The 17,103-nt window shown below is 39.6% G+C and overlaps 1 protein-coding gene across 7 annotated transcripts in view; it reads left to right on the top strand.

Moving 5' to 3' along the window:
• Positions 1-417: 417 nt before the first annotated feature.
• Positions 418-17,103, top strand: part of LOC129202820 (RING finger protein 151-like) — a 19,816-nt gene continuing 3,130 nt past the window's right edge. The window contains exons 1-9 of one of the 7 annotated variants that reach the window (XM_054816395.1): positions 418-1,170; positions 2,136-2,237; positions 4,604-4,720; positions 5,656-5,881; positions 7,052-7,191; positions 8,208-8,370; positions 9,631-9,751; positions 10,732-10,974; positions 12,931-15,561. In XM_054816395.1, coding sequence (XP_054672370.1) covers positions 5,676-5,881; positions 7,052-7,191; positions 8,208-8,370; positions 9,631-9,751; positions 10,732-10,968 — 867 coding nt within the window. In that variant the 5' untranslated portion in view covers positions 418-1,170; positions 2,136-2,237; positions 4,604-4,720; positions 5,656-5,675 and the 3' untranslated portion in view covers positions 10,969-10,974; positions 12,931-15,561. Of the gene's footprint in view, positions 1,171-2,135; positions 2,238-4,603; positions 4,721-5,655; positions 5,882-7,051; positions 7,192-8,207; positions 8,371-9,630; positions 9,752-10,731; positions 15,562-17,103 lie in introns of those variants that run through there. The other 6 variants (XM_054816396.1, XM_054816391.1, XM_054816390.1 and 3 more) reach the window with 6 other exon arrangements.

Below are 17,103 nucleotides of genomic sequence, written 5' to 3'. Positions count from 1 at the left end.
CCCTGCGAAGCGCGCATGCTCCGGCGATCACGCGAGTGGTTGCCTCTACTGCGCATGCTCGACCCTTTCTGCCTGTGAAACAGTGGAGTGCGCGTGCCTGATGTGTGCGTGTGGGTGTGGCGCTCGACGCTGGCCCCGTCGGAAAGGCGCGTGCGCGAAGCGTTTGTGCCACACACAGCATGGCGAAGAAGTCGCGTTCTCTGGGGCGTGCCGCGCGACCGTCAAGCAAGAGCGGCCGCAAAGTAGCCTCGATTTTGCGACAGTGAGCCGTGGCGGGGCCAGGCGGCGGCGGCGGCGGCGGCGGCGGGCGGGGTGAGTGGGTGGCCGGCCGCGGGCGCCGTGAGGGCTGCCCGCGGGCTGGGGCGGCAACAGGCTGGGCTGGGGCAGGCTGTGGGCAGCCGTGCTGCGGGAGGGGCAGCGGGACCGAAGCGGGTGGCAGTGCGGAGCTGGGCCGTGGGGCGGGAGGCGTTGCGCGGGGACCGTAGCGTTTGTGTCAGGTCAGTCGCCACCGGCAGGCCTGGCGCTTGCACCTTCAGCCCCTGCGCCGGGCTGGTGGTGGCTTGGCCAGCTGTTTCCTAGTGGGCATGGAGGTGAAGGTCAGTATGTGTTAGTTGTTTAAGTCCCCTTAGGCGTAGCTGCTTGGTGTTACGCTGCAGCTCCAGGTGTCTCTGTGACCAAGATCCTTGACGGTTCCTGAAGAGCCTACCCAGGCCTGACCCAGAGGCCTTCCTCCTGCCTCTGCACCCCCCCCCCCCGCCCCGCCACCAGAGCCTCTGGGGAGTGCTCTTCTGCCCCTGGCCTCAGCTCTGTGCAGCAGAGTCCAGCCCTTCAAAGCCTGAAAGGGGGGTCTGGGAGATGCACGTCTTGTATCGCTCTGGTTTGAGTAGGTTTTGCAGTGGGACAGCAAGTGGAAACGTAGTTCCTGGTAGAGGCATAGGCCTTAAATTAATTTATATCTCTTACTGGTTATTATAGAAGCTTTTGTTGATTAAGTCAGGGTTTTTTTAGAATCATAGAATGGTTTGGGTTGGAAGGGACCTTAAAGATCACCTAGTTCCAACCCCCCTGCCATGGACAGGGACACCCTCCACTAGACCAGGTTGCCCAAAGCCCCATCCAACCTGGCCTTGGATACTTCCAGGGATGGAGCCTCCACAGCCTTGCCTCAGTGTAAGCTGGTATTGCTATCCATTCACTCTTATCCTCTTCTGCTCCCTTTCTCTTACATGAATGTTCATGAGACTCCACAATGTAACAGTCTGGGGAGCTGAGCTGAGGGAGTCATTCTGTAGCAGCTTTAACCACAGACAGTGCCGCTGTCATTCTTTCCTTTCTGTCCTGTCTGTAGTTTCTCAGCGCCTGTCTTACCCCACTTCTGCAGTCACTGGCGCTTTTGCTGAGCCATTTACAAGAACATCTAGCCTAGCCAGCATTAATCTAGCCTTTGGGCATTAATGCTGACTTAAACTGGCTTACAGTGACTGTGGCAGAATGGCATAAGACACCCTAAAACATTGCTCCTATATATCAGGATTTAAAGCACAATGTATCTTTGTGAAAATAGAAGCTGGAGCAATATCGTGTTTTATCATCAGCTCGTCCCTGGGCCCGGCATAGATTGTTGGTTCTTACAGCCACACGGCACTTCTGGAAATGCTGTCTCAGTGATACACATCTGTAGTTCTGTTGTGATTCCCTCCAGTCCTGCTTTGTTTTGTCAAGTGGAAAAGAAACATTTTTTAAAAATCAGAAAGTAGTGTAGAAGTGAAAGTGCAAGTCACTAATCCGACCTCACTGTCCTTATTTTGACAAGGGAATAGCTGTGATTTAGTGTCAGACATTTAGCAAGCTGTGCCATTATGTTGCTGAGAGCTACATCCTATCTATTCTTCCTGCTATTAATAGCCACACAAAATCTCTGTTTGAAGGCAGCGCAGGCTGTAGGTCAGGGCTGGTTTTAGGTGCGCAGCTGCCTGGCAAGCAACATGGAATGACAACTACTAAAAAAAGGACTTCATATTTGTGAAGTCTAGGGGGAAAATTTTGCATGCCAAAAACTATGGGGAAAATAAAACCTATGTGAAACAGTGGAATTAAAATAGCAGGTAACAGTTTGGGTTTTTTCTGCCTTCCAGATTTGGCACCCGCAAATTCCAGATAACCTCGTGGACGGTGTCATTGGTAATGGCCAAGTGATGGGCAAAATTCTGGACCAGAGAAATCAAAGACAAGGCAAGGTTTGGAAATGTTAGTGGAGTCTGGGAAGGCATTGATAAAAAATGTTGTTTCTAGGTGCATTCAAAAAAGGAGTGTGACAATCAGTGAATTTAATAGAAATAGAAGAAGAGGTTTTGAGTCCAAGTCAAGAAGAGAGAAGTTTCTGGGGAAGAGCAGAAGTTGAAAATGATGTCATTTTGTGGTGGGAGTACTGAGTAAAGTGATCTGTACTGCTAGAGTGCATGGCATTCATCTGATGCTCTCCCTCTGCTTATCTGTTGAATAAAGTGCATCTCTTGAAGTTGGCAGATGGTAAAACATCTTTGTTCTTCAGATCAGAAAATTTGTACTGGAAGAAGACTGTGACTTCAGTGACAGCTGCTGTTGTAGGTCTCAGACTCAAAGCCACAACGATTCTGGCATTGTGTGGGATGCTGCTTCTCCAACATCAGTCTAGAAAACATACTGAAGTTCTTATCAGAAACCCCTTTGATTGCATTTTTTGCCTTACAGTTCCCATCTCTCTCCATTTGAACTCTGGTTTTGGCTGGGGATGTGTGTATATATATTTGTTGCACTTCATTTTTCTGTCAAGCACAAATAAATTTTTTGTTTCCCACTTGATAAAAATACTATTTCCTGCACTCTCGTAGACTTCAAACTTGCTAAAATATGCTGAAGAATGTCTTGAAGACTTAGTGCTCAGGGATCAGCAACGCGTGTGCAAAATGTAGCTTACAGCATCGGCTGTTCCAGTAGAGCAGAAACCCTAGGACAGCAAAAATACTCACAGTTTTGTTGACATATCTTATATCTCTATAAAAGTTTTCTAAAAGCTGAATCCTCTGTGATCCACCAAGCCAAATCAAAATTTTAGGCTCACAATTCAAATTACAGAACATATGTATGCTGTTTAACAGTCCTCCAGCATAAACATGCTGTATGTTTCAGTGCTTTCATCAGTAGTACTTGACTTCACATTCTGTGACTGTTAATTAGCATTGTTCTCCACTTTTTAAACTTTGCATTGTGATCCTTGCTGTCCTTACAATCACAGCTTTGTGCAAACATAATGCTCATTTTGTTCATGCTGAACTAGCAAAGTCCTGAATTTCCTGTCTTTGCAGGAGACCTGTAAAAACATACAAGGAAACAACACTTTATCATCTTCATAATATGTTATTTTCTTGAGGATACTCTTCTAAGACATAGAATGTCCATGCTGTGGCCGAAGGAGTAGTATATCCCGGATACCTGTACATGTAGTTTCCTTGTGGTGTCGAAGACAGCGTAGCCACAGAAGCACAGAGCTAAAAGCAATGTGTGAAATCTGCCTGGGCCCTTGTCAGGAGCCTGCATAGATTGCACTCCCTGCTGCTGTGGCAACGCTGTCACTAGGTCACCCGGCTAGTAGTGTCCCAGCTAATCCAAAACTAGCTCAAGCATCTCTGCAAGCTGTGGTGTTGGCTGCGTGATGAACCTGCCAGTAGAAACAAAACACAATGTGGGAACCATGTAGCAGATGATGTGGTTTGTGTTTGGGTAATACGCATACTCACTTGTGTTATGTATGCTTTCATTACAGGTTTTATTAACTTTAATCTTAGCAAATAGTCATTTAACACAAGCACCTTTCATAATCAGTGAAGATATGCTTTGATACTCAGATGTATAAGATCATCTAAATTCCAGATTTATGTTGTATTCATGAAGAGGAATTGCAAAGTTCTTTTTTACCTTTAGAGCAAAATTTGACATTAGTCCTTAGAGATCCCTATTCTTGCACAGTTCTAATTCAGATTGAGGTTCTCTTTGAGTGTCATATTGCAATTGCTGGATATCAACTTGAGGGATTTAAATGATGACATCCTTTTTAATTTTTGTTTTACGTGAGCAACCTTAGTTACACTACACATCAGAGCAATGTTATTTGTCGATACAATGGATTTGACTGTAATAGTTTTGTTTGAAAATGAACTGCATATCATGGCCAGATGAAACCAGGTCAGATAAGAAACTTTCATCTTTTTAAGAAATATAATTTTATCAGATTTCAGTTGTGACTTTTCAATAATACTGAATTCTGTTGTCTTCAATGTTACAAACAAAACTGTGAGGCTTCAAAATTAAATGGCAGCCGAGTGTTCAGTTTTGTGATAAGTATCTGCATCAATAAGAATTGAAAGAGACACCAATGACATTTTTTTTCCACTAGTCTAGTCAGATCTCTTCTGTTGAATTGGAGGTTTTACAATGGCTTGCTTTGGAAGGCTTTGTTTTAATGGGCTGTTAGGACAGCATCTATTCAGCAGCTGGCTGGTTAGACATAGGACTTGGTAGCTTAGGAAACACTACTGAGCCTTTTTCTCTCTAATTTTTCTCACAGGCATAATTAAAGCAGTGAAGAGAAACTGAAGGAAGGAAGTATTACATGTCTTACTGATTAGAACTGTTTCTGAAGTATTTGGACACACTATGTATATGTATAGTAAAATCTAAAAAGGTAGGATATCTTCTTTTTCTGTTTTATTTAGAAAACCTCATAACTTAGGAAAACCTCTTTCACAAGTCTCAGTGGGGTTACAAAAGTAATTTTGTATGTTAAGGAGGAATGTGAAGCCTAAAACATATTCTTTTGAGTGAGTTCTGTGGAGTCTTACCAAATTCTGCTGGGCTTTTCATGATAGGATTTTGATGAAGGCAGATTGCCTATTAGTTCTTCACAAAGCTTCCAAATCTGTTTAAAGGCTACTCAGTTTTATAAAATAGACCATGTAGGAGAAGAGAGTAGCCCCTCATGATTTCAGGATTAGCTGCAGTTTTGGCCTCTTCATCTTCCCAAATATTAAGTATTTCTCTAGGCATGTGGAGATTTCATGCTGTTCCCTCTGGAACGGAAGTCTACAATGAGTAGAGAATCTTAACCTTTTTTTTTTTTTTCCACTATGAAAGCAACACATTAAGTGATGTGCAGTTCATAAATACAAAATCTGCTGGCTGAAAGTACCACAGCAGTTGTCTGTAAGGACGTACAAAAGGCATTAAAATGGAAAGCAAACATTTGCATTTGAATTTCTATGATTTTTCTACTTCAGGTAGAATTCAAGTAAATAGAAACTGTATGTTTCACAGTGGCTGCTAGAACTATGTTCAAAGCAGAGTTCAGAACAAGTGCGGCTCAATTGTCTGCTAAAGTCTGCTTTCAGAATTCAGAGAATCTTGACATAAAGTTGGGATTCTGACATCCAGCAGTACAATCCCCAAATTCTCACTTAAATTTTTAAGTCTCCAAAGTATGTAAGTGTTTGCATTCTCATCTGTGAACTTCTTTCACATTAAGTTCTCTATATTTCTACAATTGCTTCCAGGTCTTTTTGTGGATCTAGCCATACAGATTCATGACAAATACTGCTTTATTTCTCTGTGTTGTTTTAATAGGTTGAAAGGGTTTGGAGAGCATGGGTTATGATATTGAGCGTTTCGTTGGCTACGTTAATGAAGGGCTATTATGCTCCATCTGCCGCGATGTGTTAGAAGATCCATTACAGGCTCCTTGTGAACACGCTTTCTGTACTGCTTGTATACATGGATGGCTTGTTCATCACAGTAACTGCCCTGAAGACAGACAAATGATTGATGTATCTTTGCTACGACCTCTCTACAGGTATACAATAATCCTGCTGTATGTTGAAATTACGTTAATTTCTCAACTTTGCTTGCACAGCTTCATCTCTTGTCATTTACTGTCACTCAAATTGTCTTTATCCAATATGCCTGTGGCAGAAACCAATCACTTGCATGAAAGTGTTAGCATTTTCTATTTATTATAACTCATTTCCAAGGTATTAAGATTTCAAAATGGAAAGAATGTTTAGTTTGTTCTCCATGTTTTTATATCTTGAAAGCTGATTCTAGATATCCATCTGGATATTATTCTGAATGTCTTCTACAGCACCAAAACTTTCCCATGCTTTTTTAGAGAAAGCAGGCAAAGCAACTCTTGACCACAGTCACTAAACACTGTATATCTCTTGTTTTTCATTTCAGTCTTACCTAATACTGTAGCAGGATTTGTAAAGAATAATCCCTCTAGATATGAACCCAACTTCTCACTTTCGTATCCTTTTTTAAAAAGGTCTTTAGCCATAAGAACATCTGTCTTGAGCCACCTTGTCATGTAAAGCAGGTTGTTTTCACAAGTGTCTTCCATAATTCCTTGCCAGCACACAGTTTCATCAGGAGACGCTGCTTGCTGTTTAACCCCCGCGTTGTCTCATCTTGCTCAGATTAACAGTTATGGTGCGTTTAAAACCTTCAGCCACAGATGTTAAATTAACTCCATTAGTACTCCCAGTATTTTTGTCACTAATGAGATTTTATTGTGTGGAAAGTTGAAGTCTAGTGTAGACAGAACCCTAGAGTTTAATTTATGGATTGTTTTGTCTGTACTCACTGTAGTCATTTTGGTTTGGCATGTTTAGAAATGCAAAACTTAAATGACAAATGAGTAGCCCTAGTAGATTTGCTATTGGTAATATTTGCTGAGCTAGTGAAAGGTCACAGTTAAAAATCTAATCAAAAATAAAGATTTCATTTGCACATTTAATTTTGGAGACTGAATTTTCCATTAACATTGTTTCTTTTAAGCCTGTTCTTTTCCAATATGGTCACTTGAATTCTACCAAAAAAAAAAAAAAATTAAACTGATCATTTACAATTTTTCCTAATGGAGATTAGAATTTTACTTTCTTTTCCCAAAAATTGAAAATACAAATTTTTCAATAGCGTTCCCAGATTTAAGAATAAATTAATTTTTTTTTTTTTTTGCACATAGATATATGAAAAATGATTTAAACCGTCTTCAGCTACATTGCAAAAACAGAGACTATGGTTGTGAAATGGTTTGTTCTCTGGAGTCTATAGACAGGCATGAAAGGGAGTGTGAGTACAGTCAGATACCTTGCTCCAATGCTGGTGAGTAACATTCAAAGAAATTGAATCCTTTATATTCAGGAAACATGTGTTTCTCATCTTTCTGTCAACAGAATGGCTATAAAGGCTGTTACTTCCAAACAGAAATTCAAAGCCTGAGCATGATCTGCTCTTTACAGCAGTCTTTTTGAATAAAATTTGTAATTTTGTAATTTTTTGGTATGGTTTGTTGGCAAGTTTCATTGCTCTATTGTTTCAGTTTTCCTGCATTTATTTTACCTTCAAATGAAATGAAAGGAGCTATAGTATACATTGTATCAAACAATGACTCAAAGATTAACAATAAAGACTATAAACTTCAAAGTTTAGAGTGTTAAATGTAGCAATAATTTATATAGTGTTCGGGTTTTGTTCTGCACATTTTACACTGCAGACTTGTAAAGTTTTTATCCTAGAATTTCTGTGGAATTGTTTCTATTTTTGCATCAGATGTTGAATGTTCATAAATAAATGTTCTTATTTATGTGGTCTAGTCTGTACACACAGGACCAAGCAATGTTCAGGAAACAAGATTACATGCCGTCTTACCCACAGTTTTACTATGTGTTCTTGGACCTGTTTTCCTAAATTTGATATATAATGGGGTTTTTTGCACATGTGCATTCTTCTTCAATTCCGGTCATTGCAATCTGTGGTAGAAGTGCAGGCAAGCTACTAGGGTGTTAGCTTGGCATCAGTGCTGTCATCACTGAAGTTGCTTTAATACCAGACCAGTGGCCAAAAACTTCACAGAAAATACCTACTTTTTAATATGTATTTTCAGTTAATGGATAAATATATTAATAAGACTTTTTAAGGGTGTTTTATTACAAGTATGTGTATTAGAACTATCGCATTTCGTATTCTAAAGAAATGGCTCTTTGTCATTGCTTTAACAGATTGACAGTTGCTCAGCTCAAGATATTGCAGCTTGTTTGCTTGAGTGTTTTCATTTGGAGTTAATTAAAATGCTTTTGTTAGTTGTAAATGACTGGCTTACCTTACTGTTCCCTGTTCAGGTTGTACGGTTCAGATTGAACGACGTAACTTAGATGGTCACCTGGCAGTGTGTGAATATCGGAGCCGTGAATGCCCCAATGGTTGTGGTTACACCATTCTCAGTGCAGAAGACACGCAGCATAATTGTGTAGCAGAGCTAAGAACCGAGCTAGAACTACTTCGGTACAAATCTTCTGTTTCTTTGATGTTTGTGTTAGTCTGGGCCTAAAATCACTGCATAAAGCACTTCAAATACTAGTACTGGATTCTGGTATGTGTTAAATAGTCTGTTAATTACTTGATACTAATGAGCCAGAGTATTATTATGTGTCAGCATAGACTTTAAATTCTTACTGGTTTGATTTTTTTTGCTGGGTTTTTTTTTTTTTTTCGGTCCAAGTTATTATAAATCCTAAAATACCATTGCTTGCAGTTGAACGAAACAGTGAGCTGACTGTATAAAAATGACAAAATACCTAACAAGAACTGGGCTGACGTTAGCAATTTCATTTTTCCATTGGCCTGATACAGACCCAAAGTGACATTATTTAATAATTATATTTAGTTTATACTTTTACAGATCTCAAAGATAAAAATCTCTAATTATTTTGGCAGATAGAGACTGGTAGATTAAACCTCTGAGAATCTAATTTTCAAATTTGATTAAAATACTGGCAGATTAATAACAGTTGGTGAATATGACTCTTCTTACCAGCATCCTCTTTTTCCTCTTACATATGTTTCTGTAGCTTTCCCTTTCTATGATATTCCAGTTGGACTGTTTTGGTTTTTTTCTCCATGCTTCTTCCTGTTTCTATCTTTGAACTCGCTAAGCCTTGTGCTCTTGAACATTGCTGTGAAGTCAGGCTCAAATCTGTTTTAAATGCATTGAGAGACAAAGGATTCTGCTACCTAGCTTCTGAACTCAAAAGGCTGTTACTAAAGCTGTAGTAACAGCTAGGTTTTGGCTGTATCTCTGTGGGTGATTAGGCTATAATAGTTTACTGCATACTATCACTTCGTGTCCACCATAAACAGTAACAAAATTACATGTTTAGCACTATTATAGTATTCACACTTTTTATCTTGACTACCTATGCTTAGTAATACTAAGCAAGCACATACTATAAGTAAAAGGCAGTAAATCATTTAAAGTCATGAGTACATGGTCTTGAGCTCATAGAATTATTTCAGGAATATAGTACAGTTGTCTCCTGTATAGGCTGTCTGTGGTCACTTCAGTACCCTCTGGGTGCAATGCACTTTTTTTATGCTAGTTTTATTTAAATTAATAAATAGTAGTATCATACCTCTAGAGAGGTGTCCTGTAGAGTATGATGGGAATCGGATCAGGCTGTTTGGCTGCAAGAAGGCTTTTTGGAATTTGAAAATCATGTTTTTTCCATGCTTGCAAGATCTAACAAGGAGAAATAAACTTTTTAGGTCAGAAATGATCTGCAGAGTGGAGGAGGCAAAACATGAGATGGAGTCAAGGTTAGATTCACAGAGAAGGCATATGGTTCAAAAAGAGAGTATTCTGCAAAATGAAATTGAAGAACTAAAGGTAAATATGATTATTTTATTTTATTTTCCCCTCTCCTAACAGTGTAACCTTTTGCTTTTCCCAGTAGTAGTCTCTTAGTTTGTCACTGTAGTCTCATACAGATGAGAATTGCATTAAGTATGGGAAGCAAAAGAGGTGCTAGCACAATGCTTTGCCTCGGTTAATCAGCTCTGCTGAGAAGCAGGCTGAGCTGAGCGCTGTATCCGTGTGGTTTACCTACTTCAAATTCATTTGGAGCTAACCTGATACCCCCGTACCGAGGCTGCATTGTTCTGCACGCACATAATGTGTCGGCAAATCAGTCTGAAACTCATTTTCAGTGTCTAAACGTAGGGCATGCATCACAAATTTGATGTAATTAAATATCCAGCTCCTTTTTTAGTGCTGTCCAAAGTGGCTTAATTCAGTGCTAACACAGAGCCTTGCTGGAGACAGTGGTATTTACATGGTGGTTCAGCTGCGGTCAAGAAATTAGAAAGTTGCCCTGTAAACTTAATCAAGTAACAAGTAAGGTTGTCTTATCTTTTCATTCATCCAGTTCTTACTATATCACAGAACAATGATTTTTAAAGCCCAAAGCAATGGATGTGCTTTATAGTTTACATTTTTTTTTACTGGATTTGATGTTAAATCCTTGAAGAATGTATCTGAACATAACCAAAACCTTATTTTGTTTGGAGTCTTGAAATACAAAATTTAAGCAGCAACTGGATAAATATACTGTTTCCTATTATACTTTATAATAAACTTTTTGCACTTTTAGGAAAACTGTTTGGGAATCTTTGAAACCAGACCGTCCCAGTAGGTGAATGCTGGATTGTGTCTCAAATTGTTTACATTTGTTCTGCTGTCCAAAAAAACCCATTTGTGTTGCTTATTGTTTGTAATCCTTCACCTTACGTGCATGGCCTATTCAACTTCATACCATCATCATTAGAAAAAAGTTTGTTTCTTGCAGTATATTTGTATTTGCATTTCAGAGTCAGATGTCACGAATGATGTCAGATGTACGCTCTCTGATGGCTGCAGAGAGACAGCACCGTCAAGAGCTGGAGCAGGCAGAGCTGGAAAAACGGGAATTAATGGAGCTGCTGAGGGGGCTGCAGAAGGACTGTCGATTAACTACTACAGAAGGAAGCAGGAAGTCAACAAATTTCCGCCCTCTAGCACGACTAGAGAGTGTAAAACGAAAACCTAGGGAAGTTACAGTTATCTAAACAGAAGTAAGGTCAAAAAGCATTTTTTTTCTAATTTCTGTGACCATCTGGCATCTTTTCTACTTTCTATGAATGATTGGTAAACTGTGTATCATTTCTGATTTACTTGCTTTCTTTTTAAATCTAGTTTCCTACTTTATTTCCTCTTGGGGCATAAAAACAAGCAGGGGAATTTTCTCTTAGGGAACACTGGGCATTAAAACCAGTAATTGGCAAATGGATTTTTAGCTAGTGTTTTTATAAGAAGGGGGAAGGAGACTTGATTTGTTATCTCTTGAGTGCTTCATGTACAGGAGTCTTTCAAGCCTGAAAGCTGGAGCCTTTTCAAGTCAAAGGTACTTAAAGGTTGTTTCCTTCCTGGTCCATTATAGTCCATTTAAGTGTAGTTTATGCTTATACTTGAAACAGAAGGAAAATGTGGTCATCAGTAATGACATTTGGGGTGTACTTAATTTTGGGAAAAGTTGGTAATAGAATTGGAAGTCAGTAGTAGAAATTAATAGATTTTGTTTGTTTATAGTCTATAGAAGGTCTGTTTCAAAGGTGGAAATAAAGCACTTTAAATTGTAGTCCTACTGGTATGTAACAGTTTCAGGTGAGGTTGACTTTTACTTTAGAGCTTCTCTAATTTCCCAGGCTGATACACACTTAAGAGACCAATACCAAAGCCTGAGGTAATGGAGTAATCTGAAACCTTTTAAATAGACATGTGAGTAACCTGGAGGTTGTGGGAGGGGATCTGCATTTTATTCAAAAATTTGAAGCTTTTATATATGAAAGTATCAACTATTTCTACGGGGTCCTTTAAGCTTAAGACCAGCCCATCCGGTACTCAATCTCTTTAAAGCATATATCAATACCTTGAGTATCCTTAGTTTTCTTTTGGCAGGTTTAAGGCTACTTGACTGTTAATATCCACAACAGATGAATATTTGTACAGTCAGTTGGACTTCAGACGTCTTTATTAGTACTGAAGTTTGCAACTGTGTAAGAGCTAGGGTTTTATAACAGACCCACAAATACTGAATCAAGGGGGCATTTATCTGTAAGGACTACATGAGAAATCTGTACGGTTCGAAGACTTTTCTCTCAACTTCCCACACAGCCTGTTCATGTTGCTTTCAGTGCTATAATTAAGCCATATTCTGTCCCCTGTTGCAGCTCTTCAGTGGAGTAACTAGGGGAGAACCTGGCCTCTCATTTACTGAATGTGCTAAATCAGTTTTGAACTTTCAGGAAAATGCATGCAGGTGCAACAGTCTGAATCAGCTAATTTTATAGCTTAGAAAACAAACACATTGCTGTGCATGTCTTGCTGTCACAAAAGCAGTGCTTTTATGGCTAATGGCGTAACCAAAGAGAGAGGCAGCAACCTCCTTTAGCACATACGCTACATTATGAAGACTTGCAGTCAGACCTGTCTTAATTTCAGGCATTAATAATTCCTTTTAACTTGCTGTTTCTTTAGTACTGCTGAAGCAGATGTGCACATGTTCAGGTCTGGTGCATATAAAAACCGACAGAAATAACTGTTGTGTAAAAGTTTGTTGGTTTTTTTTTTTCCTGAAAGAAAACATTCATAGGAAGAGTTATGTCCAAATATTTACTTGTTTTCAGTCCTTATATTCTAGATTAAATCAGGCATTGACTGTAGCAGTCTCACCAACTCATGACATAGCAAATCTCTTAAGCAGCCATATTTAACAATCTGAACCAGTAAAACAGTTGCTTTAATTTGGGAAGACCTTCATTCACACTAAACATTCAGTGGTCAATTGACATCCATCAGTGTGTGTATTAAAGCTGTAGGTAGAAAGTAAGAATGCTTTTATTATCTTGTGTTCTAAATAAGGAAGCTGTTAGTGTCTGTGCTCTGTGTGACTTGTATTTCAGCATTCACACTAATTTTGAAGCTTCTTGGCACCACCAGATTTCATGCTAATAGAATCGATATGTTTTCAGGATGTGCTTTTCTGTGTACTGTAACTGCGTGGTTCTGTGATGTGACTTTATCTACTTTGCCTAATGTGAAAGAAGAAAATTCCTTCAAAGTCCTGTAGAACTCGGACGAGCTGGATCATCTTTCCCAAGTTGGAGGGCAATAATGATCACCCAATCTTTTCTGTTCTGACCACAGAAAAAAGCAAGTTATTAGCTCTGTGCTTTCTCCGTAATGGGATCTCTGCATTTGTTTGTGTTAGGAATTTCACCCACTTATTTATGACCAAATTTCTTCTAGTATAGGAAAGAGGGTTTATTTAATATTTACTTATCATTTTGTCTGCTGTCTGTCCCCTAAGTGACAGACATGAAACAGTGTGAGAAAACGCATCCTAGGTGGTAAGGAAAGACTTTCTGCTGCACAGTCTGTGTAGTTGCCAGCTCTGGAGAATCTGAACTTCCACTGTTGAAATGTGGCAACACCTTGGGCCCCGCTGCTGCTGGAATGACCTGTCATGTGAGTTTTCTTTAGCAGCGAAAAAGCACTTGCCGAGATATTTGAAATGGGCACTTACTAGCTATAAGAACTTCAGGTCCCTCCAGTTACTTTAAGCTTAATCCCATTTCTCAGTGTTGATAACTGTTCTGCACTTAAGATTTTCCTCTGCTAATGAACCACTCACAGGGTGGTGTATGCTTAAGGATGGTCATTATTTTACCTTACAATTAACAAGGCTGAAATTAAATAGTCCATTGTGTTAATATTTTATCTAGTTTTAGCTTTTCCAGTCTCACGTATTATACAGCTCTTAATAACAGCTAGCAGAAGCAAGGAATTTTTTTTCTTTCTTTCAAATAGTCTGTTAATCCTTTTTATAAAAACTAAGGGTCCAAATATTGTAGTAGACTTGGTGTAAGAGAAGACATTCACTTGGAAATGCTGCTTCCCTAGTCATGATCATATCTTAGGATTATATGAGAGGCACTGCTCAGAGTGCATCACGGGAAGGTTCCAGCACTGCATTACTGGTATCTGTGTTCTCAGACTAGGTCACGCTTCGATCACTTCCATTTCCTTGCAGGTGGATCTGTGCTGAGAGCAAGTTGCATTGTTACTCAGGTGGACCAGTAACTGTGCAAGCAGATGTTGTATTTTTAGTTGCTTCTAATAGTAGTTTCGCAGCTAGAAAAGGGAGAGCAAAGACTGTGAAGCAGGGAGAGTGGAGAGAAAGTGCAGTCTGACTGTCTTCCCTCAGCCCGAGAGCAGTGATCCAGCTGCACCAGCCTGTGCCACCAGCCAGCTTACCAGTGTAAACTGCTGCAATTAATGTAGCATTAGAATTAAAAGGAGATTAAATCTTTAGACACAAGTAGGTGGGTACAAATGTAATAATAGTACCAAACCTGGGAGATTCACAAACAAAACTCAGAGAGTGGAAGCTGTTAAGTAAAGTATTTGAAACTACAAGGTATTACAAGGAGTTGAGCAAATCCTTATCCTACATTGAGTGAGAAAGAGTAACACTAAGGATGTATTTAAAGAAATAATTAACATTTTAAAGCAAGTGATGAGTTTGTGTCTGAAAGAAAATCAACATTTATGTATTTATTCTGAAGACCTGAGGCGAGTTACAAAAACAAGTTTCCACAACTGATTTCTCCACTTGAGAGGTCAAATTCAAGACAAAATAGTGTCTCCTCCGTTTCCCTCAGCATTAAAGCTGCTTTTAAAACTCCTGTTCTCCCATGCTCCTCCCAAAGAAAAAACTGTCAGTGGTCAGGGCCAGTGCGCACCATCACTGCTTGGATTACTTTCTTTGGAACGGGAGTGGTAACTTTGGGGAGAGCTTCCGGTAGGAACAGATGAGATTCAACAAAAGGTGTGGAACTAACAGCTATGCATCTGAGTCGGGTGCAGGAGTAGAAAGGAAGAATTTTGCTGGGCTTCCTAATTAAGGTGGCAGTTATTAGTTAGTATGATTCTAGTACTAGATTAACAGTCTCATATGAGATAAATGAATTTAACAGCGCACGTATACAGGAGCTTCTTGTCAGCACAGAAGGGACTGGAATTACATAGTCAAGTGGAATACTTAATACAGTGACGTATTTCAACTGGCCAAAAGTGGTTGTATCTCAAAGGTTCTGTAGTGTTTTTAAGAAGTGTAATGTATTACTAGATCCCAGGTGGCAAACAGTTCCAAAGAGTGATAGCAATGGGTAGCCTTGCAAATTACATTTTCCATGTGCTGTCCTCTCAGATGTTTCTGGCATGGTGCTTTTCTACAGCCGTTCTACTTGGAAGTGCTGGATGGTATTTAAAAGGAGCAGTACCAGCCTTGCCTTTCCCCTGTACTGCTTCTTGGATGAAGTATGGTAGGTCCGGGAGATTTTACCACATAGATAAATGCCTTTATAAAAAGACCTACAATTCTATGCAACTTTATATTAACAAATAAACACTGAACTGTCTTCCAGCATTATGGTTCACTGCCAATCTATTTACGTTTTCTACCTTTATATACACAAGGATAAAACAAGGCTTAACAGATCTTAATCTCTAGTCTGTAAAAGAAACAGTAACACTATTTGTATCAATTTGAAGTACACTTTGTATAAAAGTTGAACTAATAAAGGATCTATACCATCATCAATGCAGTTTAGTTCACTTCTTCCTCTTAGAGAAGTTTGAGCAAAATTTAGGTACACTGGCCACGCAGCGCAGGAAGTCATGAAAAAAACTACAGTTCTGAGGTCAGTGCGCTGGAGTAAGCAAGGCCATATTTTGCCAAATAGAGGGGACTGTATTGCAGTAAACAAGGCAGGCATTCAGTCCAGCAGTATCCCTTCTCAAGGATTTTTCTCCCACACCTCAGCTGGGAGTTTCCGATTGGCACGAGCAGCCTGTTTGAAGGCAAAGAGCTAGCAAAAGCTGAAAACTCCTTGGCTACGAGAGAGTCCAGTCCTGCACAGATGGCAGGGTAATAAACTGGCAAGAAGGGGAAAATTAATTCACTGTCCATCAGCTGAGGGGATCTCATTCCCTACAGTATGTTTTTCATAGCCACTCCGCGAGCCCACGTGGGACAGCAACATGTAAGAACAGGAGCACAAGAGAGTTGTTCAGAAGCTGTAATCAAGGGATGCATTTGCTTAAACATCTGGACATGGGGCACTCCACAGCACGCATGCACTGCTCTGCATGAACCGGCTCGAGCACTTTCTCTTACCTGGTGGGAGGAGATATGCAGCGGGGGGGGGGAAAAAGGCTGGAAGCTTGCGTGTCGCAACTACAGACAGCGGTGCAACAACTTGCAGATAACCTGCTTATACCCACCCATCTGCATCTGGCCTTCAGCCAGCACAGAATAATAAAGACTGCAGAGCCATGCATTTTGCTCATCAGGCAAGTGTGTGATTCACTCAGCAGTATTTTGACAATGCCTTTTTGGGCAGAGTATAAAAAGCAAAATTTAATGCTTGAAGTGTTATTTACTCCTGGTAGGAATCCAGTTTAAAAGAGCAAACCAAATAACTCCAAATTTTAAACAGCATTATTTCAAGTTGAATTTATCCAAGAAAGGAACCACTTTGCATTGAAGGGTCACAGAACTAAATTCATTTAAAAAAAACAAAACAAACATGATAGACGTATACTTCTTTTTCAAGTTTAACCAAATTTACAGAGCTTGCATACATCAAACAATTTAACCAACCCTTTATTTCCTCCTATTTTGAAAATGACTAGTGTGACATGCCATAGATTTTAAACTTTCAAGACCCAGTACTGAAATATTTACATAGTTATTCCATGCTTGACAGTTTTCTTTGCCTTTCATCTCAGATCACCTGATGGAAAACAAATGATTTATATCCCTGCTAGTTTCCAACACAGTAAAGTTTCTTAAAAAAATAAAACAACCTTAAACACATGGTCTAAAGGAACTAGTCAGCTTAAAAAGTATGTATGCAGTGCTCCTTGAAAAAATAGCATTAATACTTGTAATGCCTGTGAGAGCTCCACCCAGTTTAGTCATCACAATTGCATTATTAGTAAAATTACATCTCCCTGTTACTTTACCATTCAGAAACATTGTTTGGTTTCCAATCCAAATCTTTGTTCCCGTTACTTTAAACAATGTTACAATGCATGCCTTTGTGAACCGATACTATTCCCTTTAACTGCACACAGTC

This window comes from Grus americana, chromosome 2 (assembly GCF_028858705.1).
Source record: "Grus americana isolate bGruAme1 chromosome 2, bGruAme1.mat, whole genome shotgun sequence".
NCBI lineage: Eukaryota > Metazoa > Chordata > Aves > Gruiformes > Gruidae > Grus > Grus americana.
This window is presented reverse-complemented; position numbering and strand designations above follow the sequence as displayed.